At 42.6% G+C, this 27,831-nt stretch overlaps 1 protein-coding gene across 8 annotated transcripts in view; it reads right to left on the reverse strand.

Moving 5' to 3' along the window:
- The window catches only part of PKHD1 (PKHD1 ciliary IPT domain containing fibrocystin/polyductin), a 234,539-nt gene that overhangs the window by 139,101 nt on the left and 67,607 nt on the right, over positions 1 to 27,831 (reverse strand). For all 8 annotated transcript variants that reach the window (XM_088053430.1, XM_088053431.1, XM_088053432.1 and 5 more), the window contains 2 exons: positions 16,321 to 16,471; positions 5,216 to 5,428 (listed from right to left, as the gene is read on the reverse strand). In XM_088053430.1, the coding sequence (XP_087909556.1) occupies positions 5,216 to 5,428; positions 16,321 to 16,471 (364 nt within the window). The remainder of the gene's footprint in view (positions 1 to 5,215; positions 5,429 to 16,320; positions 16,472 to 27,831) is intronic.

The raw sequence follows: 27,831 nt of genomic DNA on the forward strand, positions 1-27,831 counted from the left end.
CAAGGTCTTGGAAAGGAAAAACACTGTCACAGGAGGCAAAAAGATTCCTGCAACCCCCACACAGAATAGCTGGCACCTAAGGAAAACCAACCTATGGAAGCAAGCTCAGGAAATCAGGAAGTCCAGGTAGTAAAAAATAACATTTACTGAATAGATACATTTCAGTGGAGTAAAAAAACATCTTTTCTCTAACAGATCTCTGCACCCTATCTTGAATCCCTCTGCTACAGATTTTTTTTTTCCCTATTTTTTTCCCCTGGGAAGCTTTTCTTTTTAATATGTGAGTAAAGCAGAACAAATTCTCTCATGTTGTCTATGATCTCAATCTCAAGCTCAGCACAGATACATAACACTGCCTAATAGAGGCAAAGCAAGAGGCATTTGATTAAATGTTTGATCTCTGGAGGAATTCACAGGCTCTGTAGAGCACAGTGCACAGCTCACAAATATTTTGTGTTTTATTATTGATTAAAAGCAATTAAAATTAATAATTGGTTCAACTGATAAAAAATACTTTTTTTTTTTTTTCCTGAGCTAACCCTGAAAAAGTATCAGATTGCTTTGGCTGCAGAGAAATCTGGGATAGAAGTCATGCAGATTTTCCTCTAAAATGTAATTTTCTCCATTGCAAATGCAGGGACATTCTTTGTAGCAGGACTAGCCATGATTTTAGAGCATTGAAGTGCCTGCTGACATCTCTGTTTGAATTATCCTGGTTATAAATAAATAAGTTAATAAACCAAAATTCTCAGGACATTTTTTTTTATTTACCACACACCTTTCATAGCTTGGACAAGGTGATTGCAGCACGTTTTTAATCTCAAGTGTAACATCTTTCATCCAACTGAGGGGATACATATTATTAGTCAAAATTCAGGGACAGGCTCACAGAATCACAGAATCACAGGAGGTTTTGTGTTGGAAGAGACCTTAAAAATCATTCAGTTCCGTCCCCCTGCCATGGGAGGGACATCTTCCACTAGAATAGGTTGCTCACAGCTCATATTCTTTCCCACCAGAGTGCTGACACAAAGTTTTAGATAAATGCCAGACACAACTGCTGGTCTTTTATGGGAAGAGACAAAGTTTGTTTCAAGAGAACACAATGGAATAATGAGATCACCTACTCAGAACTGTTGAAAATAGAAAAGACCTTTAAATTTTTTCAGTGTGTGGCAATATCTCTGCTCTGGAGCCAGGCTGGGAGAGCTGGGGGTGTTCTTGAGAAGAGAAAGCTCTTAGGAGAACTTAGAGCCCCTTCCAATGTCTATAGGGGCTCCAGGAGAGCTGGAGAGGGACTTTAAACAAGGGCCTGGAAGGACAGAACAAGAATAAATGGTCTTTAGCTGAAAGAGAGTGGATTTAGATTCAAAAACTCTTCCCTATGAGGGTGGGGAGGCCCTGGCACAGGTTGCCCAGAGAAGCTGTGCCTGCCCCTGGATCCCTGGAAGTGTCCAAGGCCAGGTTGGATGGGGCTTGGAGCAACCTGGGATAGTGGAAGGTGTCCCTGTTCATGGCAGGGGCTGGAACTGGATGATTTTCAAGGTCTCTTCCAACCCAAACCATTTTGGGATTCTGTGATAAGAGTGTTAGGTCCACAAGATCAGCTGTCACAAGGACAGGCTGGGTGTCCTTTGTTCTGATGCAGCATCCCCACTCTGCACCCAGTTCCTGCCCCACTCAACATCCAGAACAAAAACTGGTTTCTCCACTTTCCCTGGGAAGGACAAAGGCACAAGAACAGCCAAGGCCACCATGCTGAACTTCTCTCCCGAAGCTTGTCAGGAGAGTTTCTCAGGGAATAGAGCGCGAATGGAGCTGGAGACAGTGATAAATTTCCCTTCTGAACAATCAATAAAACTCTCAGCCCCTCTCAGGCCCCTACTGCAGATGCAAGGGCCATAATTACATTGTCAAAAAGTCGAGTTGCCCTGTCTGACTGAAAGCCCCTCTCAAAGTGACGGGTGATTGACAGGCAGTTTATGGGTGGCACGCTCTGACTGGCAGGGGAGTTGGCTAAAGCCAAAGGCAACGCTGAAATTTCCCAGTCTGCTACAACTACCGGAGCAAAGGACTGCCACTCATGAGGGAATTGTGGGAAACCCTTAGTCATATTAACATATCAAAGTGAGGAGCTGACAGCGCTTACTAAACAATCTCAACTCAACCAGAGCTGCAGAGCATCCCCCCAACATTCCCAGCCCGAAAGAGAAAAGGAATTAAAATGTGCTCGGTCCTGTCTTTGCCAAGACAGCCAAGAATTTGGAAACCTGCTTATTTAATGATTTTGATCTGAGATAACATATATACTCGTGTATATAAATGTATCTCACAAATGTGTATTGCAGAGCATGTCAGCTTCCTTCACACATATAAATATATATATGAAAGGGGCTGTCATGCTCCACAATTTGTTCTATACCACAGACCAGACTGATGCTAAATTGAAGACAGAACAGCAGATTCTTTTTTTCCCTGTAAGCAGTATGAACTCAGTAAAAGACCCCACTACTTTCTGTCATGTTTTCTAGCAGGCTTCTACTGCTTCGATGTTAAATTGCGGATTACATGGTTTGAATGAACAATAATTGCAGCCATGCACTGGGGCTGTGTGTTTGCAGAGCTTAAAAGTGACTTCATAGCTACTCTGGATCTGTTGAATAAGAAATTGGTAATTCTTGAGTAAGAATTGGTTTTGAATAATAATAAAAGAATAAAAGTGGGTGTTGTTCAGCCTGAAGAAGAGAAGGATCCAGGGAGACCTCAGACCCCCTTCCAGTGCCTAAAAAGGCTCCAGGAAAGTTGAAGAGGGACTTTGGACAAGGGCCTGGAGGGACAAGACCAGGAAAATGGTTTCAAACTGACAGAGGGCAGAGTTAGATGGGATATTGGGAAGAATTTCTTCCCTGTGAGGGTGGTGAGGCCCTGGCACAGGGTGCCCAGAGAAGTTGAAGCTTCCCCACCCTGGAATTGTCCAAGGACAGTTTGGATGAGACCCTGAGCAACCTGGGAGAGTGGAATGCCCATGGAATGGGGGTGGACTAGATGGTCTTTAACATTCCTTCCCACACAAGCCTTCCAATAATCCAATAATTTATAAAAAAATTGAAACCATAAGTTTTTTCCACTAAGGGTCAAGCCACTTTTGACTCTGTGTATCTCCATCCGGGTAATACTTGGATTGCAGACCTCATCCTCTTGTCTTTCTAGGGAATAAAGACTCACTGAGAGCTATGGCGTTGAGTAAAATAGATAAATTATCATTGAAAAAAGACTCAAAGGTACTGATGTGGATGCCTGTGTTCACATTGTCAAGGTCAGACTGCAAAATGTGCTCTTCCCTGTTTGTCTTCAATTTTGTGGGTGATGGAGTCACCAAGGCAGAGTTGATGGAGGTTTGGAATGGAAAGCAGAAGCAGCTCAGGGGGCACAGCTGCCAGGAGTTGCTACTGGCTTTTCCTATATTGATAGAAAACAAAAAGCATAGAAAAGTGAAGGCTCATGCTGTAAAATGCTGACAATCTAAGGAAAAAATCCTGGCTTACAGGGGTCAAAGAAAGAATAGAAGGACACTTTAAAGTGGCAGAAGACTCAGAAAGTGAAGCAGAAAAGTCTTTTATGAGGCAAATTCAAATCTCAATACTTTTCTTTAAAAAGAAAACAACAAAATAAAGGATTATTAACCAAATTAATCCCCTGGAAAAAGCCTTTAAGGAAAAAGCTGGTTTCTGTCTCCCTTGACATCCTCAAAGACCAAGCCTTTCTGGAAGGCAAGCTTTAATCTAAGGGGAATTTCTGAGCTCAGGGCTGGGATAACTGTGTGAAACTCAATGGCCAGTAACAGTCGATTCAGCCAAGATGCTCTAATAGTCCTCCTTCACAGAGATCCTCCAGGAAATGGGCTAGAAATGCTCTGCAAAGCCATTTTACTGAAATTATTGAAGCCTTTTACAGGCAGCAAATAATTGAGCCTTGCTGTGTCTCAATGAAGGGGTCAAGAGCACATGACATGGTGCTGAGGTACAGCCCCACCTCTCCTGCCCCTGCCAGGAGCTCCTTCCCCAGGCCCTGCTCATCTCTCCTGAGTCTGAAAAGCCTCTGTTCACTGACTCCCCTCCAAAGCCAAACTCTCCTGACCTTGCTCAGCTCCTGTGAGCTGGCAGGATGATGGCACAGAGGCACAACTCACTCCCTGCCGGTGCTCAGATGGTGCCCTCAGTGCCTGACATCATTTTTGACCCAGAGCCACAGGTCCCTGCACTCAGACAGCAACATTTCCTGTAGGTCATGGGGTGGAAGTTCAAGACCTGCTGGAGGGTGTGAACACCTTCCAACAGGAAAGTTGTCAACACACAAATAGGAGGAAGGGAGATGAGACATTCAGATGGCTTTTATTTCTCTTTTTTTTTTCCCTTTTCTCCTCTATGAGATTTAGAGCTTTTAAAAACAGCCCAGTAGAGAAGAACTTGAGAAATGTGCGTTGCACCAATGTTCTGAATCATGCTGAGTTTGGATTTAAATTCCACAGTCCAAACTCCTGCACCAAGAAATGGCCATTTTATACCCATATTTCATAGTCTTCAAGAAAAGCTCCATATCTAAATTCTCCTATCCCACAAGATGAGAATGTTGTGGAGTTGTTGGAATGGGTCCAGAGGAGGCCATGAAGATGGGGCTGGAGCCCCTCTGCTCTGGAGCCAGGCTGGGAGCCCTGGGGGTGCTCACCTGGAGAAGAGAAGGATCCAGGGAGAGCTCAGAGCCCCTTCCAGGGCCAAGGGGTTCCAGGAGAACTGGAGAGGGACTGGGGACAAGGGATGGAGGGACAGGACACAGGGAATGGCTTCCACTGCCAGAGGGCAGGGATGGATGGGATATTGGAAAGAAATTCTTCCCTGTGAGGGTGGTGAGGCCCTGGCACAGGGTGCCCAGAGAAGCTGTGGCTGCCCCTGGATCCCTGGAAGTGTCCAAGGCCAGGCTGGATGAGCCTTGGAGCAACCTGGGCTAGTGGAATATATCCCTGCCCGTGGACAGGGGGCTGGAACTAGATGGCCTTTAAGATCTCTTTCAACCCAGTGCATTCTATGAGAATCATGACCAAAGTTTTGACAACTTATTTTTCTTCTAAAAACATTTTTTGGTGTTTTTTTGTTTGTTTGTTTGTTTTTTCTGTTATTCATTTGTCCTTTGCTTTTTACAACAAAAGAAATCTACTCACCATGAATGGAAAGGGTCCCATTCCTGACTGCCAGGAATTTGACTCCATATGGAAATAAAGGTGGAGAATGGAGGCTTCCATAGAGATAGATGTGTGCTTTGTGATGGAAAGGGGCCTCAGAGGATCCCACCCTGAGCTCTCCTCCATCAGACACCAGGATGTAATGAGCATGTAGTTCTACAGGTCCTGGTCCAGTAAACAGGAGTTTGCCACCTGAAGACAAGAGAAGAACAAAATACAATCATGTATTCACTCAGTCATTCTCTCACAGTTAAAGGAACTGTAAGAGGTAGGTAAACAAAGGGATTTGCAATAAAATTACGAAATTAAGTCTAAAATATTGCATTCTGTGAAATTTCCACCTTGTTCTTTATTTCTCTGTATGGATTTATCAACACTTTACAGATCTGGTTAATCCAGTCCATTTTTTGATTCTACAACAGTCTGCATTCCTAAACTTGAGCAAGGCCAGTCAGCCTGGGCAGACACGCCAACCACAGCTGAAGGAAGCTGTGTTTGGAAAATCCCAGTTCTAACTGACTAAGTCACTTAATGTTGAAAAGGGATATTCCTACTTAATTTGTATTATATTACTTTTTAGATTACAAACTACTTGTGACTGGCAGAGGGGAGAGGAAAACTGCTTTGGAACATAAGAACTGGCAACTTGTTTAGATCAGTGGTTGATTTATTCCTGCAAATTCTTCCAGCTGTTGTTCAAAACCAGATGCTTCCAAATACAGTGTGAGAAGCATCCCCCTCTTAGCTGGCTGTGGGTTGATCTCCCCATCCCATAAAAACCTTATTTTAATCCCTAATTAGAGGTTAGCTTCACCTCAAAGCATAAGGTTTCCACTCCTTGCCAACATTTTCCTCCTACTGACTATTACACAGAGAATCACACACACAGTTATTCGTATAACTGGATAAGATTTGCCAGTAATAAAGAACTGGTCCTTGGAATCCTTGTGATATTTGGTCTCAACAACTTCTTGAAGCAATGAATTCTGCGGGTGAAATGCACAGTGCATGAAAAACCATTCCCACCCTTTTGTTTTCACTCAGGCTCTTCAGTTCTGTCAAATGCCTCCCTTGTTCTCGTGAGCTGGAAATCCCAGTCTGTCACCTCAGGATGGTTTATTCCATATCTCCTTTCATATTTCCTCTCCTGTGAAGGACGCTGTCACTTTCATTATAATGGATGTGGACAGAGTGGGCTCTCATTCCTTTTGTCACACTGCACATGGGACATGCCTTCCTAGGTCAATCCAGTGTTTCCCAGGAGAGAATAGGGAAATTCCCAAAGTCTGGAACCTTCACACCTGTTTCAAAGGGTCAGCCACGCTGGGTTTGTGTGAAGTAGCTGATAACTGCACCAGCTCTCCATGGCCAGTTTGCTGCTGGTGGAAGCAGGTTTTTAAGGGTGGTCTCTCTACCTACCACCCAGTGGGCTCTCCTGCCTCACAAATTCTTCCCTCTTAGGGTGGGGAGGTCCTGGCACAGGTTTCCCAGACAAGCTGTGGCTGCTCCACTCAGAAAGTGCTAAAGACCAGGCTGGATGGGGCTTGGAGCAATGTGGGATAGTGGAAAGTGTCTGTGCCTGTGGCAGGGGGTGGAACAAGATCTTCAGATGATCTTTAAGGTCCCTTCCAACCCAAACCATTCCATGATTCCATGATAACACTACCAATCCTTAGCAAGAAGGGAGATCAGACATCTGGGTTAATTGCAGTATTTAGACAAAAAGAAAAAAGGAAAAAAGTTCTAATATAAAAGCAGATTAAGTACTATCTTGATCATTGCTCATCATTGCTCATATTCTGCTTATCCTGATTTCCTTTTTTATTCTCACATGGAGGGGCTTTCCTTGTTTCATTGATTTCTTTAGCTTATAACAAAGTCTTATAACTTAGTCCTCATTTCTTAGGCTTATTAAAAAAGCAGTATTTGAACAGGGACCACCCATTAAATATTTTCTTTCCAGATTTCATTGCTTTCCCCAGATTTTTACATAACTTTTTACAGAATATGCTTAATAGAAGAAAGAGATAAATCTCACATTTTCTTTCTTATAGTCACTGGGAACCACAGGTGTGCTCTCACAAACACCAACTCTTCTATGTGTAAATTGTCCCTTTCCCTAGACATAATTTTCTATATGCAAATGTATTAGAGTTGAGCCTTTGTATAGAGTTTTTGCAAATTATACTGCATGGATTCTGATGAACCAGAACAAATTTCAGCTTGTTTCATGTAAAACAACACAAGATATCTGACTCCAGCAGCAGTTTTAAAGCTCTTGAATGTGACTGGACCTGCTGATTTTAAGAATGTATTCTGAAAGAATATTTCATGTTTTCATTCTATTAACATTATCTAGCAATAAATGGACTGCTGGTCCATCTTCCCCTTGTGATATAATTTACCATTCTGTTCCTTCCCATACTGAGAAAGGAAATATTTATTAAATACTTTTGCCTTATAGCAGCAGTGTTAATAATTTTATCACCACAATCTATAAATGGAACTGTAAATCACTGTGATTTATTTCACTCCTAACATAAAAAAAGACATCTTCCCTAAGGTCTTTATTGACTTCCTATGCTCTGTTCTCAGTGAAATACAGTCATTTCTATTTCCACTTCTCTTCATACAATTTTTAATGAGTATTTTAATTGCTGCCATGCTGTACCACTGAACCAGGAGGGCTGGTAGACAGTTGTCCTATCCTTTGATTGCAAAATCACAATTCTGTCTCATACAAGATTTCCCAATTTTCAGTCACATATTTCCCATTCAAAATTTTCAAGCTGTTGATCAAAGATTTTCCATCTCTTTTGTGGATTTCTGAGTGTCTGAGAAGCTTGGATGCTGCTGACTGCTCTGTGTGCATGTACAAGCAACAGTCCCACCACATCCCAGGAGCAGCAGGAATTCCAGCAGGATCTGTGAACACCTGGCCTGAAATTTTGACCATTCCAGAGAGAAATCAGAGTCACTGAGGTTGAAAAAGACCTCTAAGATCACAGAGCCCAACCATTAACTCAGCACTGACAAGTCCACCACTAAACCATGTCTCTGAGCATCAGGTCCACACATTTTTGGAACACTTCCAGGGATGTCCTGAGAAGTCTGTTACACTTCTTGACCTTTCTTCCAGTAATGGAATTCTTCCTAATGCCCAATTTAAACCTCCCCTGGTGCAACATGAATGAGAGAAGACCTTATTTTAGGAGAGAATTCTTCCCTGTGAAAGTGGTGAGAAATTAGAACAGGTTGTCCAGAGAAGCTGTGGCTGCCCCATCCCTGGAATTGTTCAAGGCCAGCTTGGATGGGGCTTTAAGCACTCTGGTCTAGTTTAAGGTGTCCAGTCCACATCAGGGGGGTTGGAACAAGATGGTTTTTAAAGTTCCTTCCAACCAAACCATTCTATGAGCGTGGGATTTGCTGTATGTGACTCTTTTGCTTTCTCTTAGAAGCAGCAGTCAGACACAAAATTTAACCCTGGGAAAGGGGCAGATCAGCTACACCCATGGTCACTCCACAACTCTGTTGTCCCCTGGATCTTTGCAAAGCTTCTGAAAACCTCCCAGAACAAATCCAAATAGTGTTCAGTCTTTGGGAGAAAATACAGTGGAAAAGTTCAACTGCTGAGGATAAAAGAAGAGCAGCACCACAGAACCGTGTTTCAGAACAGAAAGCATTAGGAAGGACTCATTTAACCATTTATCAAGTCTATGTGTAAAACAAACTCTGGCCAAACTTACAAATTCTTCTGGCCAAAAATTGCATATTGTCCCTCTACATCTCTGTGGTTTTTGTTGGGTCAGAATAAATATACAGCTGCTGCTTTACAAGGTTGTCTTCTCCTTTTTTTAAAAAAGAAAATAAAAGTTATGCTTCCTTCTTTTATTGCACTTGACCCCTTCTCTGAAAGCAGAAAGCAGGAATATTGCTCAACGGAGCCTTTGGCTGTGACCCTCAAATTGTTTGTTATGGCTGCACAGGAAAGCAAAGTCCTACACATGACCTTGAGGGTGATTTTATAAAAATCAATCAACCACTGTTATGATGGCCTCCCCACCAAGAAAAATAAATACAATTAAGCCCATAATCACTTCTGTACAGTAATGTGCAAATTCAATGGGTCTCTTTAGGTGGAGTGAGGGAGAGAGGGGAGAAATATGTTGAGGCTATTTGATACTTTGTGAGAACATCAGAAGCACTATTCTTCTCAATTAACCCAGCAATTAGCCTCCACCTCTGCATGAACAGAAAAGAAATCTTTCTTTATCTGCTTTACCAAAGGGGGAAAAAAAGGAGGAAAAGAAAGAATAAAAACAACAAACTCCACATGTCCCACAGGAGGGAGAAGCAGCCAGACCAAATAATTAAAAAAAAAAAAAGGAATATTAAAGAAAACAAACTTAATAATAAGGAGGGAGGTTAAATCTGCTGAAAGAGTAATTACAACACCACTGGTTTTGTGAAAAGAGATTTACCTCCTGAAGTCCCTGGGAAATGGTGGAGGACCTGCTCAAAAGTAAAGGATTTGGAAAGGGAATATATTAACAATTCTCTCTTTCATGTGTCCTGGACTGACTCATGTAATGCCAAAGCCCAGGTATCCAAAACATTAACTATGAAAAGAGCCTGCATCATGCACTTCTGAAAAATAAGAAAAAAACTTTAAAAAAAGAACAATGAAGTAGAAGATTGGGAAGACTGGAGTTTCTCCTTGCCTCTGTCAAGAAGATTCATACTTGCAGACATAACAGTTTATATCCCTTCTCAAAAACATCATTTAAAATTAAAAAAAAAAAAATCTAAAACAGATATACTCAATAAACAAAAGCAATATTACTATCTTCCTCTAGGTTGTGATGTAGACTGCTTTAGAGATTTCCTAAATTGGAGGGAAGCAAAGTCCCCATTGCAAAGTACACCTTTTGCATGGAGACATTTTCTATTATCACCTTTTGAGGCCACACTTTGCATTCACTGTCAATATAAGTATATCTTATATAATAATATCTTTCATAATGAACAGTTCACTAGGGAGATGGGATAAAAGTAACATATTTATATTTAGTTCAACTTCAGCTGTTCAGTTCCACTTCAAATTTGATTGAATTCTTTATGTAAAGCTGAAAAGCCAGCAAACTACAAGAGGAGTGCTGGAGAGTCTCAAGACATTTTTTTTTTTAATAATCAGGTGGTAGAAGAGTTTAAATAAAATGGTCTTATATATCACTACTGTGTCATAACCTCCAGCTAGCAGGAAACTTCCTCTGTGTGGAAGGGGATCTGCAGATTGAAATCTCATCCTCTCACCTGGGCTGCCTCTTCCCATCACAGTGCAGGGAAGATCTGCTCTGGTTGCTCCATGACCAGGAGTAACTCAGCCCCACAGGTCCAGCTTGCTCTTACCAGCTCCTCTCACTTGGTGTTTCACACATGACAAAGCCACAGAATTCCCCATCAAACACCCTCAGGCTCTGAAGTTCTTTTCCTGGCCAGCATCCCTGAGTGGCAAACAGCAGGATGCCTCCACCAGAGCTGGAACAGCTTTGCCTGACCCTGTATAACCAGAAGGCTTTAGTGTGCTGGCAGCCCCCTTCCTGCTCATTCTCCTGCTCCAAGGGTGTCCCTGGTAGGGCCTCCAAACAGGGAAAAAAAACCCAAAGCATCTAAAATCTTGCTGTGTACAGAAAGAAAAATATAGAGTTAGTGGGCTTTAGAAAAGACAATTAATTATTTCGTAGATCAGTCACCTGCACCCTGTTGACATGCTCACAGGACATTCCAATGAGCCATGAAAGTTGTTTGCACCTTGGACCATGGATGAATGAAATGCAAAGGGGAATTTTGTTGTATTGACCCCTTCCAAAAGGCTGCTCAAACCAAGAGTCCAAAATCCATCCTGCACCTCCCTTAAGATGTTCCTCCACGTTCAAAGCACACAGGTACAGATTAGCTCTGTGTTTCTACCAGGACATCACTAAACAATCGTAAGTTAAGCTTGTATTCCAGCATTTTGTTGGATGGAGGCCTTAATCCCTCCCTGGGAGAGGAATCAGCAGCTGCTTCAGTACTCTCAGACAAAATTCATCTCCCCAGCCTGACAAGCCTTTGTTTTTTGGCTTGCTGTGCTCACAGCCATCTGTTCAGATGGCACGTGCTCCCTTGGAAACTGATCAGCCTCTTCCCTTAGAACTCAGGAGACAAGTAAAAGGCAATTCCAATCAGCATCCCAGGAGGTGCTGCCATAGATGTATCTTCTTCAAAGAAATATTTCTATTTCTTCAGCTCTTAAGGGGCCTCTGAGATACTTAGCAACACCTGGATGGATGTGGAAAAGGAGAGCTGACTGGGTGGGGAAGAGGTGCAGACACTCCAGGGTGTCTTCTAGCACATCTGACATCATCTAACTGAGGAGCTTCCAGCTTCACCTTCCTTGTGGTGGCATCAGGTAAACACCACCCAGAGAAGTGTAATGGAAACAAAGGTCCTTGGGCGGTCATTTCAAGTCCCCAAGTGACAGACATTCATTAGGTGCACATTTGGAAGTTCTCCCCTGTGAGGGTGAGAGGCCCTGGCACAGGGTGTCCAGAGAAGCTGTGACTGCCCCTGGATCCCTGGCAATGTCCAAGGCCAGGCTGGACAGGGCTTGGAGCAGCCTGGGATGTCCCTGCCCATGGCAGGGGGTGGAATAGGATGAGGTTTAGGGTCCATTCCAACCCAAACCATCCTGTGATTCTGTGATTCCCTCCTTCCATGACAGTGATTAGAGGAAAGAGATGGTGCTGCCTGGGCTTTCTTCTCAGTCTTTGCCAAAGCTGTGCTCAGTTCCCTGGCCAGGATTGGCTTCCACAGATCTGCTCACTCTGAAACATCCCACAGGGGTCCCAGGAGCTGCTGAAGTTGCAGCAAATCAATTTAATTGGCAAGTGAGAGTCCTGAGAGTCCAAAGTACATCCTGTAAGCCCATGTGAAACACGACGACAAAAGAAAAATGCAGTCCACACCCAAACATGAACCAGGGTTGGCAACTGGGGGAGGATCTGAAAAGACATGCTACAAATTCAGGGCCTTAAAACCCTTCCTCCAGGAATGTCCACATCTGTGAGTTGCACTCTACTGAATAACACTGGATCCCTGCAGAAAAATATACTGAAAAATAAAGAACTGATGCCTTTCAGAGTTTTTCATTAAAACAGAGAGGATTTTAAAGCTCTGAGACTAATTATTGAAGGCTCACCGTAACAATGTAGGAAAATATCATGCAGTGACAGAGAGAAATAGAGCTGACTTTTCTTCCTTTTAAATCTCAATTAAAAAATACATTGGATGAAATTTCCCATTAGCTGGTACTATTTGTACATCCCATGTTCTTTCTTTAATTAAAAAACATGCTTATTGCAATACTGCCAGAATCACTTTTACGGTATTTTAATTGTAATGTCTCTGCCTGATTAAAAAAAGAAAATATGAACTGGAAACTGCTTAAAAAAAAAAAAAAAAGAAAAAAAAGTATCACAATGCATATCCCATATGGATTAATCAAAATGGCACAGAAAACTCCATAACAAGTACAGGTTCCAACTGTGCCTACTGACAAGGGATTTAAAAATTAGTTTAAAAACTGGTTGATGCCATAGAGAAGAAAACACAGGGAAACACTTTTTCATTCTTTCAGTGAATTAAAACCCAATCTTTATCAGCAGTAACTGAAGCACAGTTTATTTGACAACTATTGAAGTAGTGTATCAGTGAATATTTGATGCTTGTTGCTAATAGCATCAAAGAGGGGGAGAAAACAAGCAAAATCAATATCTTTGTTCTCCCTACTCCTAGATTTACTCACAGGATCCATTCTGGCCAAAGTCAAAATGTGGATTACAAGAAGCTTAAGATATTCACAGAATCAGAGAATCAAAGGAAGACTGCACATGGCACTCAGTGCTCTGCTATAGTTGACGTGGTGGTATTTGGTCAAAGGCTGGACTCCATGATCTTGGAGGTCTTTTCCAACCTAAATGATTCTTTAAGTGAAAATGAATATTTTCTAGGGCAAAGATCAAAGCAATCTTCCCCCTTATGCCTGCAAGGCTTCCTCAAAACTGCCTTTGCAAGGGCAAGGATCCTCAATTCCACTGAAGTATACTGGGAGTGCCACCCCAAAATTCATCTCCAAGGAACTCCTGAAAGACCAGACACATTTTTGTTTGTTTTGGGTTTTTTTTTTGTCTCCAGACCTCCCTAGACCACCATAATTTCAAAGGCAACAACACATGTCTGAGGTATCCACCCATCAAACACGAAGTTCCTCCATTGTAAGCCCTGTGCAAAGGAAATTTCCATCTGTCCTGGGTTAGCATAAATATTTCCATACTTGTGATGCTGGGATTACAAAAATAACTGCAATCTGCTGAATATACAGAATTATCCAGTCTGTCTATCTTGTATCTCTTCCCCAATCAGTCTTGTCTGAGCTGCTCCACAGCCTGGCTATTAAACTTTCCACTCTCGATAGCCACATGTTCATGCTCTGCTTGTTGAGGAGGATGGAGAAACTGCTGAGCCCTTGTGGAACTGAGCAGAACCCAACTGCCTAATCCTATTTTTCTATTTTTTTGGCCTCCATATCTTCTGCCCAGACAGTCTGGTCATTCCCAGAATCACTGTGTTTGGGGCTGTAAATATGACCAAAGAAGGGTCAGTTTAAAGCTGAACGTGAGGTTTATGTCCTTGTTCTAACACTCTTTAAGTAATTCCTGCAATGTTAAAATCACCAAAAGGAGACAACACAGGGGCAGTATTCAAAATCTTCATGGTGCCTCAAAAAAGGGAGGATTTCAAGAAATGGGCCTGTAAACGTGTTGGGTTTGTTGGATACAGCACCCGACAATGGGCAGTGTAGCGGCAGTGGATTCAGTGGTGTCACAGCATTTTTCCACCCACAAAACCTTGTATTTTCAGCTTTAGAGTACACAGCCAGCCTGATGCTGAGTCATGAAAGCCAAAGGGAGCAGAGCTACAATTTAATCCCATTCTCCAGCTCCAACTGAGAAAAGCTCTCCAGGTAGAATGGGAATGGGAGGTTTCAATTGAAGCAGATATTTACACCGACCTTAGGGATTAGGGGTTTACTGCCATGCCCATCTTGCACCTGGGGAAAGTGGTGGATTATTTGATGTGCTCATGGAGTTGGTAGCTACTGCTCTGAGGGATCACCTGTGATTCTGTTTGAGTTGGGTGTCTGTAATTCCTGAGATGAACAGGTCTTTGTTGATGTGTGTTTCTATCACTACAGGAGCCTAAACAACTCCCCTGAGCAGGACAGCTTAAAAAAGGGGAAGGGAAGGAAAGATAAATCTCAGCCTCGTTTCAAAGTAGATCTCAGCATGATCTCAGTAGATCTCAGATTCCAAATTTAACAAGGTTACAGAGCTAGAGAACCTGTGGTAGTGCTGGTGGATGCAACAGGCAACTTCACAAAGCTCAGATAAAAAATTCCTGCAGGTTATAATTCTAAAATGTTTTGTCCCTCTGTTTGGCATGTAACAATGGAGAACATAATCACATCTGGAATATTCTAATGCTGCTTTTCTAACTGAATTGACATTATAAACCAGGCTTCTTGGAAAACACGATAAAGAGGAGGAATGATTTGAATGTCAGATGAGCCAAAGCCATAAAGATACTACTCCAGACTTCAAGAAATTCAATCAGAGCTCTGGTAGCTTCATGAGGGCTAACTCATAGATCAAATGAGCCTTTGAATAGGTCCAAAGTTCAGAGGGTTCCTGCTCCAATATTTTGCCCCAATTCTTCACAAAGTCAGCAAATGAGTTCCAAAATCTTCATCCAGATTTGCAGCCAAAAGAAATTTGGTGTTCTGACTTGTCTCCTCTAAAGTATGGCATAATCACAATGAGATTAAAAAGACTCTTGAATCATTGATTTAGAATTTTCACTGGGGAAAAAAATTGTACCAAAGAGTTTCACCTTTTTTTAATCACAGTTGATTTTTAATCTTGTTTTTAAATAGGAATGAAGCCTGATGTAGCAATTCTTGAAAACCTCAGAGCCTAGACTGAGCAAGTTCAATTATTTCTGGAAATGTTCTCATGATAGGGATAAACTTGCAAACTTTTTTCTTTATCGAATTACCATTCAAATTTAAAATAAAATATAATTGTCAAATGCATGAGTTTTACCATCATCTCAATGAAAAACTAGTACCTTTAATATCATTTTAGTATGAAAGTAATTTTACCAGCAACAATCCTGGTCTTTAAACATATAAAATATCCTTTTTCATTATAAAAAATATCCTTATTCATTTTTTGAGCTCTATTTCAGTGGTGGCTTAACTTTGAGCAAGCAACTTCACCAGCACAACTCATTCCCTCAATACCAGGCATGCATACAGCAGTTTCCACAACCAAGACCTAACTTCCAGGGGGGAAGATTTCTGGCATGAAATTACAAGTCCTTTAAATTCTTACTTTGAACTCTCACCCACAGAGACATGTATGTCTCACTCTTATTCTGAATCTATGTACGGGTACATAAACCCAGCAAATCCAGGGTTTTCCACCAGAACTGTGCTCAGTTTTTTACTTACTGCCCACCAGCTGTGCTCTAGGATTTAGGATTATTTATTGCGTTTGATAGTTGTGACCTGAAACTCTATAATGTCAATAATTTTGTAAAGGTGTTTGTGACACACCTGCCCCAAAGATGCCAAACAGAACAGAGCAGATTTTTGTTACTAGTGATGGAATTATCACTGAACACTGCTCAGGACAGCAGCAATTTTTATAGGTTGGGGAAAGATAAAAGGAAAAAAAAAATGTGGTTTTGCTTATGTTTTCATTATGCCTCAAACAGCATAAACAATTCCTTCCACACACAGAATATTTAAATTCTTGCCCTGTCCCACATCACTGCCCCCTTGCATCTGCTGACAGCAGGCTCAGCCTGCACAACCAGGTGTCTCCTGTGATGCTGGAGCTGGGGAACGGAAGGAGAGATCAGAGCCATGAAAATCCCCATCCCTGGAGGAGGAAGGGCACCGAACCCCCCCTCCTGCAGACCTTTGAGTTGCAGCAGGTTGAGGATGCTCGTGGTGGTCCCCAAGAGCAGGGTCCGACCTTCTTCTATCGTGACGTTATCGCCATCTCGCGGCTGGTGGCCAGCAGGCCAGCTGGAGTCCTCGTCCCACCGGCCACAGAACTGGAGGGCAAGCTGGAAAGAGAAAGGTCCAGAGAAGTTCAAACCTCTCCCCTTCCCACCTTTCAAGAGCCCAGGTAGCTCAGAGCACAGCGGAGGAGATGCCAGTGAGGTGTCCAGTGTGGCACTGGCATCTCCTCTGCTGTGCTCTGGAGAAGCGGACTTCCACAGGGACCCTGTGTAAGGCAAAAGAACAGAAGGATATTGGCATTGGAGAGGCTCTTGGCCTTCAGGAGTGTCTGTCACAGTTTGGGGGTTGCCCCTTGTCTCGTTCTGGTCTGGGGATTTGCTGCAGGTCTGGCTGCAGAGCAACCCCAGGTTTCCTGGTGTGTGTCTCTCTCTGCCTCCCGAGAAGCAGAACTGCACTGCTGTTTCCTGGCAATGTCATAGAAAATAGCCTGAAGAGCTTAGAATTAAAACATCCTGCTGGATGGGCAGTATTTTGCTTTAGAGGGGTTTTTTGTTTTTTTTTCAAAGGGCTCTCCTGTTGCTCATCCTCATTTAGACAGACATTCCTTCTCTCAAATACCTTTTAGCTTCCTCAGCTTATCTGGTGTTATTATTGCCTCTTCTTTGAGGGTGAGCACAGCAATTCCAAATAAAGCCCTGAATAACTTGGAAACTGCTATTAGACTGACTCATGACATGCAGTAGCAAAATGATGCCAGAGCTTAAAGGCTCCTCCTCACCTCTAAATTTCAAGCACGTACTTTGTAGTGAAGGTTTTATAGAATCACAAAATTGTTTGGGTTGGAACAGTTTCATTTCATCCCCTGCCATGGGCAGTGACACCTCCCACTAGACCAGGTTGTTTAGGGCCCTGAGGGTGAATTTCTTGAAGAAGGTGTGAATATTTTTGCCTGGACATGTGTGCACAAATGTGGATATAGAAATTCAAAATATATTATTTGGTCTCATAAGTGAACCAGCAAGAACATCCTCAATCCATCTGAGGCTGGGGGGGAACCAGACATGGAAATGTTTGTGGTCCTCACTGGGCTGTGCTAATCCAAAACAGCAGTGGAAAGAATAACCTCAAGACAAAAGCAAAACAGAGTTACTCCATTTTCAAGTAGCACATTGAGTGCATTAAAGCTTTTGCTAGGGAGCTGCAGTTGAGGTGAGTCAATAATGGGAGTGTTATGATCGTTGTTCTCTTTTACTGCGCTGTTCTCAGGTTTAGTTTTATGTGCCTGATGTTTTATAGAGTATTTCCCATAGCTCTGCACCTGAGCCACCTGCTCCAGTGGAAGGTGTCCCTGCCCATGGACCTTCAGATGAGCTTTAAGGTCTTTCCAACCCAAACCACTCTGTCATTGTACAATTCGAATTATTTACACCAGGGAACGAGTGATGGTTCCCAGGATAAATGAAACAACTGGTTGATATCCACCCTGGCTGGATGCTGGGATTTTCTACAATCCATTCTATGATTTCTCTACAAAGGGAATTAACTTGGTTTAGTTCAGACTGAAGCCTGGGACTGCATTAACACACAGGCAGTGAAAAATTCTTGGGAGCTAAAACTCTGGTGTCAGAGGAAGTGAATCACTTCATCATCAAAAAAGTAAAATTATTACATAGTTGCTACATGTAGTAGGACAAGTTTAATTTTCAGTAGTTGTAAACATATATATATATATATATTATATATTATATATATTTACTATAATATTTATATTATTAATATTTTATTAATATAATATTTATATAATAAATATATAATATAAATAACTAATATATAATATATAAATAAATATACATTAAATAAATATAAAATATTATATATATATATAAACTATATATATATATATATATAGTTCAGAGATTTCAGACAAATTTCCAGCTGAAAGGATAGATGCCTTTACCACTGTCTTCCCAGAGAGGCTGTGAATTACTCTTCATTGACAATGCTATGAAGCAGGTTGTATAAAATATACAACAGATCCACTGAAAAACAGCTAATTAAACTTGTTTTTATCTCAGAGTAGGGTACAGTTCATAGAAAACTGCATACACTGCTTATCAAGCCAACTGTAGCATAAAATTACAAATTCCATAAATTCCTGTCTGGCACAAATGCTGCCAATGCCACCAGCACAGCACTGGGGGAGGCAGCTGTGAAATGGTGGGATCCAGAGGAACATTTGGTTGAGGAGGTTTGCTGAATGCCTTTGAGTCACTCTGACCCTCTGAAATCACTTAGAACCTTCCCAGTACCTCTAATGGGCAAGCAAGGCTGTAAGGAATGTACCAGACCTTGCTAGCACTTAGTGAGATGTTGATAGAAGCCCTGCAAGAGTTAAGAAGAATAAATTCCTCGTCTGAAATTGACCTTTCTATTTTTCTTTTAAGGTGGTAAATAAGGATTTCTAACTAGAAAACACTCTAGTTCTCAATTTAAGCTTCTCTCTACCTAGCATCAGGGCTTGAGCTTGATTGGTGCTGTCACCTCTTAGAGGACTCAAATATCTGTTCAGTTCTACCAAGACCACTTGGCACAAAAATCTCAGTGTTCATCTGTGACAGTGGAATCACAGAATCATGGAATCACAGAATCACTGAATGGTTTGGGTTGGAAGTTAAAGATCACCTCATTCCACCTTCCTGCCATGGGCAGGGACATCTTCCTCTATCCCAGGTTGCTCCAAGCCCTGTCCAGCCTGGCCTTGGACACTTCCAGGGGTCCAGGGGCAGCCACAGCTTCTCTGGGCACCCTGTGTCAGGGCCTCACCACCCTCACAGGGAAGAAAATCTGTTAATCATGGTCATAAAATTCTCTGTTTTTCCACACAGTCCATACCTAAAAGTTTCCAGTGACAAAATGCCTGGCTTAGTGCACTGTCATGTGCACCACCTGCCTGTCTTTCAAGTGATTTCTGATTTGTACTTCTTCTTTATAAATAAATATATAAATAAAATTAATTATTTAATTAGCTACTAACACAAGACCAAGAGCTGTCTATAATCAGTGGTACTATCTTTGCATTACCACAGGGAGAATAAATCCAAAAAATCTGTTTTGGGTGGAGAAAAGGGGGTTTGCTAAAGGAACATACTTTAAATTACCGCAGCACAGAGGAATGTACTGCGGGGTTAGAGGGAAGGCAGCTCTGTTGGGATTGAGGAAAGACGTCAAACAATTTTGTTGTGACTCTCCTCTTGCAGTCCTGCACCTTCCTGAAGATGAAAGAGCACCTCCTTAAGATCTTTGAGAAAAGAGGGTGTGGTCTAATGCAAGTTTTGTGAAAAGGGACACCTGCCCTGAACCACCAGTACGATTTTCCTCAACTTAGTGAATCCCATATGATTATCCTCCCTGATTTCTGAGAGAATAGTACTGTGCAGTCTCCATCTGCAACAGAATTCTTAAGTTTCTTCGCTGAAGGATGGTGGTGTTTATATCCAGTTCCATTTAAGCAGCCCATGGTAAAATGTCATGAACTAATACACAAACTAATTGCACATCTCTGATTACACAGGGCAGGTGACAGTGCCACAACACCCCTCTCACTAGTCCTTTTCAGACAAGCAAAACTCTTCCTTTTTCTCATTTTTCCCCTACCTGGCACCCTGTATTTGACCTCTGGAGTTTAATTGAAATACTTCTCAGTAAGCCTGAAGAGCAGCAGCAGCTGCCAGGGTGGTGGCTGAGTGCCCACCCCACGTGTGCTTGTTGGATGAACCAGAAGGAACCTGCAGAGCCAAGGAAAGCTGTGTCTCAGCCACTGGTGCTGGGCATTTTCCTCCTGTGCTTTTTCCAGCTTTAGGAGGAATGGCAGGGAGCTGGAAAGTCAGACTGGGAGAGAGAGGAGCTGGCATAAAACAAGCCCTGAGCTGTGAAGATGAAGCTGGCTGGCAGCAGCTGCTGCAGTGAGATGGCAGCACCACGCTCTGGCTTCAGTGTGTACCAGAGCTGGAAAGATGATTTGGAGGAAACAGAGCTTATGAGACCATAACATCTCTGCAGCCATCTGTGTCACTGTCAGAGCTCACACTTGAACGTGGCCATTTTCAACGAGGTCTAACAGGAGAGGCAAGACAACAAAGATGCTGCAATCCTGAAAGGTTGGTGACAATCAACTGATAAATTGGAGCATGAGTCTCTTCTGGTTGTACATTTTATACAAGGTATTGAGTTAAATAAACAATTATTACCTGAACTGAACATGTAAAATCATCTCCCAGTCTGTTGCAGGATGTGCCCTCACATATATCCATAGGAAACCCACACTGGCAACATTTCACATTTTGAATCCAGCACAACAAACAGCATTAACCCAGTAGGGAGCCAGACCTGCAAAATAGGGGTAGAAACCTCCTGTGGGTGGGAAATCACAAGTACTGGGAATACCTAAGAAACCCCAGTAGTTTTTCCTGGGGCACCAAAGAGCAGAAAGAGCTGGGAAGGGATCTGACCTGAAAATTCAATGAATAGAGTCCTGCAAGTGATTTCCAGCTCTGACATCCATTTGGAAAGTGTCATGCACACAGCAAAAGGGAAAGGTTTGTTTTTCCAGAGGGAATTTGGGCACTGGAACAGGTGCCCCAGGTGAGAGCCCCACGTTCAAAAGCATTTGGACAAAGCTCTCAGGCACATGATGGGATTTTTGGGGTGTCCTGTGAGGACACCTCAATGATCCTTGTGGGTCCCTCCCAACTCAGAATATTCTGGGATTCTGTGCACAACTCACATCAAGCCCAAACCTTGTGTACCAGGCCCATAGCTTGTTATAACACAGGTTAATTTTGGGGGGTATCAACTCCTTCCCAATCGTATCCTCAAAATAATTAATGAATTATGTAAAAGTAAAATAACATTTTTGTAGCATACAATAAAAGACACACAATCTCTTTGCAATTCAGCACCTCACCCCCTCTCCTGCCTACTACACTTTTTATTTCTTTTTTTTTTTTTTTTCAGGCAGATTTCTTTCCATTTTATGTGTTTTAGATGCTGCTGTTGTCAGCCAGACTGGCACTGCCTTTCTGTCAGACTTTGGGGACACAATCTCAGGATCAGTTTGTCAGCTTGTGCCTGTGACTACCAGGGCTCAGAAACAGCAGCAGTGACTGCAACAGCTGAATAAATAACTGTGAAAAACTTGCATTTCCACCCAGGCTGGTAAACAATTCACAAATGGGAAGGATACCAAAATGCAAGGTTTGGGCTTTAAAGAGTTGAGAAATTCCTGTTTAGACACACAATAGATAATTTGATCACACTTTGGTATAACTTAACAATTTCTCTAGTTAAGTGGGGTTTGTTTAGAGTACAGTCCCAAAAAAAAGACTGCAACAGCAAGTACAGGCACAAAGAGCTTTCATCCTCTCATCAGAAAATAAGTTTTAAAACCAAGAAGCAGTGAGGTAGTTAAACACAGACCCTGCTTCCTGCTGTGCTCACTATTCGCCCTTCTTCCCTAGATTTTAAGGAGAAATTCTTTACTGTGAGGCCCTGGCAGAGGTTCCCATAGAAGCTGTGGCTGCCCCTGGATCCATGGAATCGTCCAAGGCCAGGCTGGACAGGGCTTGGAGCAACCTGGGATAGTGGGAGGTGTCCCTGCCCTTGGAAAGGGTTTTGAAAGAATATGTTCTTTGATGTCACTCCCAACCCACACCATCCCATGACTGCAGGCTGTGGGTTCCAGCTGAGGGTTACCTGTGACATGGGCACAGGGAGAAACCTGAAGGCAGGAGGGTTTTCCCACCCCCAGTTTTATCCTTTCCCCCAGACCCAGCTGACGGGACAGGGAGCACAGTGTGGTTCCTGCAATCCTTAGCAGGAGGAAGTTTCCCCTGTCCCAGCGAGCACATCCATGAATGAACAAAGGTTTGGAGTGCTGGCCACGCAGCAGAGATTGACACCCACGAGAGCAGCCTTTCCTTGGAGCTGACAGATTGCCATTTAACCAGCGAGTACAGAGAGCAAGTGTTCCTGTCCTCAGTCACCACGGAGAGACAAGGTTAACATTCCAAGTGATGGAGTGCAGCACAGATTTCCCCACGCCACAGACCCAGGACTCCACACCACATTTGAAAACACTTTAATTTCAGTGATGGATACAGGGGAGCTCACTTTCCAGGCTGTGAACTCTTAGCAGCTCCTCAGTTTAATACATCATGAGAAGATTTACGCCCCCTCACCCAACTCCCATCCACCTGAAGGGAAGAAAAACATACATTTGGAGGAGACAAAAGAGGAAGGGAGGTATTTTATTATACTAGATGTCTTTTACAAGGGAAGTATTTTCAGCCATCTGCTCTAATTATTCCTCCTGTATTGGCCACCATCTTCATGCAACAATAGAAATAATTATATCCTCAAGGGCAGAAAAAAAATATTTACAGAAACAAACAAAAGTTGATTATCTTTAGCTCCTAGGGAAAAAAAGAAACAAGCTACTTCTTAATGAAGGAGCAATTAGGAAGGTGGGTAGAACATCTATAATTAAACCAGACAAATTGGTGCAGGCTCCTCCCTCCTACACATACTTGAAAGGGATGCAAATGCAAGTTATTTGCTACAGTCAGTAGAATTAACAAGCAAAATGCTGCCCAGTGCTCAAAGAAGCTGAACCTGTCTCTTGGCATCATTCCCTGCCTCTCCTGCTTTTCACACCTCTAACCCTTTGCCAAAGTAACTGAAATATACTCACCACAACTGTAAAGCTATGGAATTTCAATTGGCATGGGGAGGTCTTCCTCTGTGTAACAGCATCCCCAAGACAATTACAGCATTCTCATTCATCCTGTTCGTTAAGAGCAGCCTCCTGCCTGCACTGAACCACTCAGTGTAAAAAGCTTTTACTGTATAAACCAAAACCAGAGCACTTTTGCAACTGTCTTTTCACTCCCTGCAGTGTATAAGGATTTTTCTCACTGAGAGAGTGAAGGCATATATACAGCTTTGTGGGAAAGATGGAATGGGGCCATCCCAAAGAGAACAGAAAATATCTTATGCTGTGAAAAAAACAAGTGTAAAGCAGGAAAAAAAAAAAAAATTAAATAATTCTTTCTACTAAGAGAAAAGCACAATGCCTCATTTTTTAGACAAATATATGAATTTTGACTTCCAGAAAGAAATTAGTAGAATTTAAGTGTCTGTGCTATGAAATCAATGAATGGCCAGACTGAAGCTGATCAAGGAACAGGCTGATCAGGGAAGTGGTGGGATCATCCCTGGAAGTGTTCAAAAAACACAAAGATGTGACACTTGGGGGCATGGCTTAGTGCTGGAGCTGGCAGTGCTGGGGGAATGGTTGGACCTGATGATCTTGGAGATCTTTTCTAATGGAAAATTATTTTATGATTTTTAAGGCTGAATTTCCCAAGGATTCTTCAAGAAGTCTCAGGACAGAAGGTATCACCTAATGCTCATTACAGGTGCAAACACCAACCAGGAAAGAGCTGCAAACCAGCACACTGGGAACACTTCTTTAGGCAAACCCTGAATAGCCTCCATTCCAAAAAAGCCAATTAAAAAAAAAATATATAAAAAAAAATTAAAAAAAAAGAAAGACAAACCAGAGATTAAGAATTGCCATTACTTGTAGGGCTTCTCCTGACCATCCAGCAATTCCAGAGAAGCTGTCTTCAAATATTTAAGTAGCCTGTACAGAGTTTCTTAGGAAATCAGAGTGCCAAAGTAGTCTAGTAGATCCTAAAATGTGCTCAGCAGCACCATAAAAGACTTTTATTCATGTGCACATCCCTTCAGTGTTCCAAATTTGTCATTGATTGAGGCATTTCCAAGCTGGATGTGAGGGAGAAGAAAGTAAGAGAGAAAGGAGAACCCCTGGAAAAGTTTGAAATGGAAAATCTCTCATCCTCTCAATGAAAGCATCACATCCAACTTCATCACTTCTATTTCATAGAAGCATGGAATATCCAGAGTTGGATGGGTCCCACAAAGATCACTGAGTCCAATTTCTGGACCTGCTCAGGACACCCCAAAAATCCCATCCCTGGGTAACCTGATCAGACACTGGTAACCAAACTGGGCAACAAATGTAGAGAGACAATGGGACTATCTTATTCTGGTTTCTGAAATAAATGTGTTCAAAAACTGCAGAAATTGTGGTGCTCAACTCACAAGTCACTAAGGAAGTAGCCTTAGACACACTCAAAAAACAAACAAATAAATAACAACCCCCCAGAACAAAAACAAATAAACAAAACCAACAAAATCAACAAAAACAGGAGAGAAGGAGAAGGTAAGGTATCTAGAGAACTATACACTGTGAAAAAATTAATCATTTATGACAAAAGATAGCATTATCCCCAGGAAGACTGGAAGGAACTGTAGCTGTGAATAAACCAAGGATGGAAACGAGCAGAATGACTCTGAATAAACCTGTGTGGAGAGACTGGAACAGAGACAGTTATATGTTTCTGCATGGGACAGAACAAGCCAGGAACACAACCCAACAAACCATTTCCAAGGCCACAAGGTGATATTTTTATCACAATCTGCATCATCTGCTGCTGTGTAACTTCTTATTACCCACTACTCCAGCTTTAAAATGCAGGTGGGATTATCCCACCAGGCCCCTCTTCAATTACTCCCAGAAGTGTTGATGCAGCAAGGATCAGGGCTGGGTTCATGGCTGGACATGTGATGCACTGTCCAATATTTTTATTTCTAACTGGGACTTAGCTTGTATCCCTAGTTAAAAAGAAAGGAGTATTTTTTTCCCTTTTTCTTATTTAATTTTAGCTGTCCTGCAGAAATCTTTCTGACTTCTTCTGAGTCACACAGGCACAAGAAGGGAAGAATCTGGCTGGGCATGTTCTCTATGGGACTGATGAATGGCTCTAGTCTCTACCAAACTATTAGAGGATAAATCTGTTTACACACAAAAAATTGACCTGGGCTGGTGAGGTGGGACTAGAACTAGGAAACTGGCACGTCCCAGAGGTAAAAATACATTTGCAGCCAAGAGCATTAGTAACTCAAGACCATAAACAAGCCACAGCATCATTAATTACTCAGACAGGGGCAGCTGCAGAAGCAGTGAGAAGACCCAAAAGCCAACTGTAAATAGTTCATAGAGCTGATTAGTTCAGGAAAAAAATGAGTGGCCAGTTTTGGAGGTCAAAGGCCATGGCAAAAGTCAGTCTCAAGCCAGTCTGTAACTGGACAATGGCATGAGAAACAGCTTAATTCCTGTTTAAAAAAAAATAAATAACTCAAAAAAACCCAGCAAAGCCACTTAGAAAACAACCACAAAAAAAAAAAAAAAAGGTATATTCAGCAGGGGAGTAATCACTGCAATTTTGAAGCACAGAAGGTAAGGCTCCTTGCTCCAGAAGTATTTAATTAAGGACACGGAGGATTAGTTAAATCTAACGGTGCTTTTATAGGGAGGGTACTGAAAAGGCATCACTGTTGCCAGGGGGGCTTATCCCAGGTATAGATGAGCCATCTTTGCACACACAGGCAACAAAACTCACCCAAACTCCATGTAAAATACCAGGTACTGGAGGGATATGAACGATCAATCCACTCCATAATTAAACAAACCATGAGACCTCTGGGAAGGTCACTTTGCCACACTCACACAAGGACCAAAGTGTTGTTCTTGGGTCTCTCAGGGTCATGGTGGGAAGATGAGCCTAAAATCAGAAATCTCAATTTCAAATATTAAAGAAAACACCCTGGGAAGCAGAGGTGCTGTCTTGGAGCACATGAAGAGCTTTGTTTCATGGAATGTGTATTTCTGCCTGGTAACTCCTCCCCAAAGTTCATTTACAGCATGATATCCAGAGACAGATTATTTACTGCAGTGGAAATTATCCTAGTGCAGAGTTTTAAGCCCAACTTGCTGAAAATCCTGTGAGTTTAAACACATTAAGGAATTCAGTGCAACCTTCCAGTTTAGATACAGCAGGACTAGTTTTCCTTTCCAGAGCACTGTTAGAGGGCACACATAATTTACACATCTCTAAGCCAGCCATTTCACAAAGTACAGAGGCTTCTGAGACAAATTAAAACCAGCAATTTAATGGTAATGGGAAAATTACAGCATCAAGTTGTTTACACAAGCAGGATAACCAAGCCTGGTGACTGTGGCAGCCTTTGCACTGTGCAAATATTGTCTCCCAATTGAATGATCTTGAGTTACACTAACTAATCTGAGAGCAAATATTGCAAATGCAAAGATTAGCTCAACAATTTGCTGACCACCTGCAGGAAAAGTAACCAAATTATGTCCTTATGTGGCAGCAAGCAGGATTTCTGAATGGGTGCTATAGTAAATGGGGTAGGAGGAGTGAGGCTCATCCACCCCAACAGTGCCAGAGAGAGCTGATGATGGTTATTTCTTATCAGGCAGGAAGATAAACAGAATCACAGAGAAGTTTGGGATGGAAGGGACCTCTGGAGATCATCTAGTCCTACCCCTTCCAAGGCAGGGTCACCCAGAGCAGGTGGCACAGGAGCACATCCAGGTGGGTTTGGAATGTCTCCAGAGAGGGAACTCCACACCCTCCCTGAGCAGCTGTTCCAGTGCTCTGACACCCTCAGTGTAAAGAAGTTCTTCCTCAGTCTGAGGTGGAACTCCTTGTGCTTCAGAACCCCTTGCAAGAGTCCCAAGTCAGCTGTGAAGGTCAGGGCACCGGTGTGGGATCCAGCCCCTGACTTTCCCACAGCTCCCATGGAAGCATAGGGAACACAGTGAGCTGCTTCACAAACCATCTCCTCTGCCAACCTGGCTTGCAGGGGTCTTGCAGGGATTTCCCAGGCAGACTGAAATGTGCTTGGAAGAGGGCAAACTCTGTGTGTGTAGGCTACAGCTTGGTCTGTCCTATGCATTAAATACAGCAACCAGACAACAAAGCCACACAATCCAAGGACAGACACTGATGCTGCCTTAATTGCATCCACATCTCCTCAGCCAAACGTCAGGGACATTGGTTATGAGTGGCACAACCACCTACCCGGGGTAAGATCTGATGCAGAGCAGCAGCATTCATAATTATCACTGCATCACAGGAATAATTGCAGGGGGAATGAGGTGTAAAGGGTTTGGCCAGCAGGAGAGGCACAGTCACTTCTCTAATATGGATCACAGAATGGGACTGGTTTGGGTTGGAAGGGTCCTTAAAGTGCATCCTGTTCCACCCCTTGCCATGGGCAGAGACACCTTCCACTATCCCAGGCTGCTCCAAGCCCCATCCAACCTGGCCTTGGTCACTTCCAGGGGCTGGACAGTGACAGATACTCTGGGAAACCTGTGCCTCATCACCCTTTAGTGAAGAATTTATTCACAGTATTTGATCTAAAAACATTTTTATCTTAAGGCACAGGTTTAATTACCCCTTGTCCTATTACTCCATGCCTTTGTGAAAAGTCCCTCTCCAGCCTTCCTCTA

This window comes from Pseudopodoces humilis, chromosome 3, assembly GCF_049639895.1.
Source record: "Pseudopodoces humilis isolate 2021_Gansu_Grassland_sample_001 chromosome 3, ASM4963989v1, whole genome shotgun sequence".
Lineage (NCBI taxonomy): Eukaryota > Metazoa > Chordata > Aves > Passeriformes > Paridae > Pseudopodoces > Pseudopodoces humilis.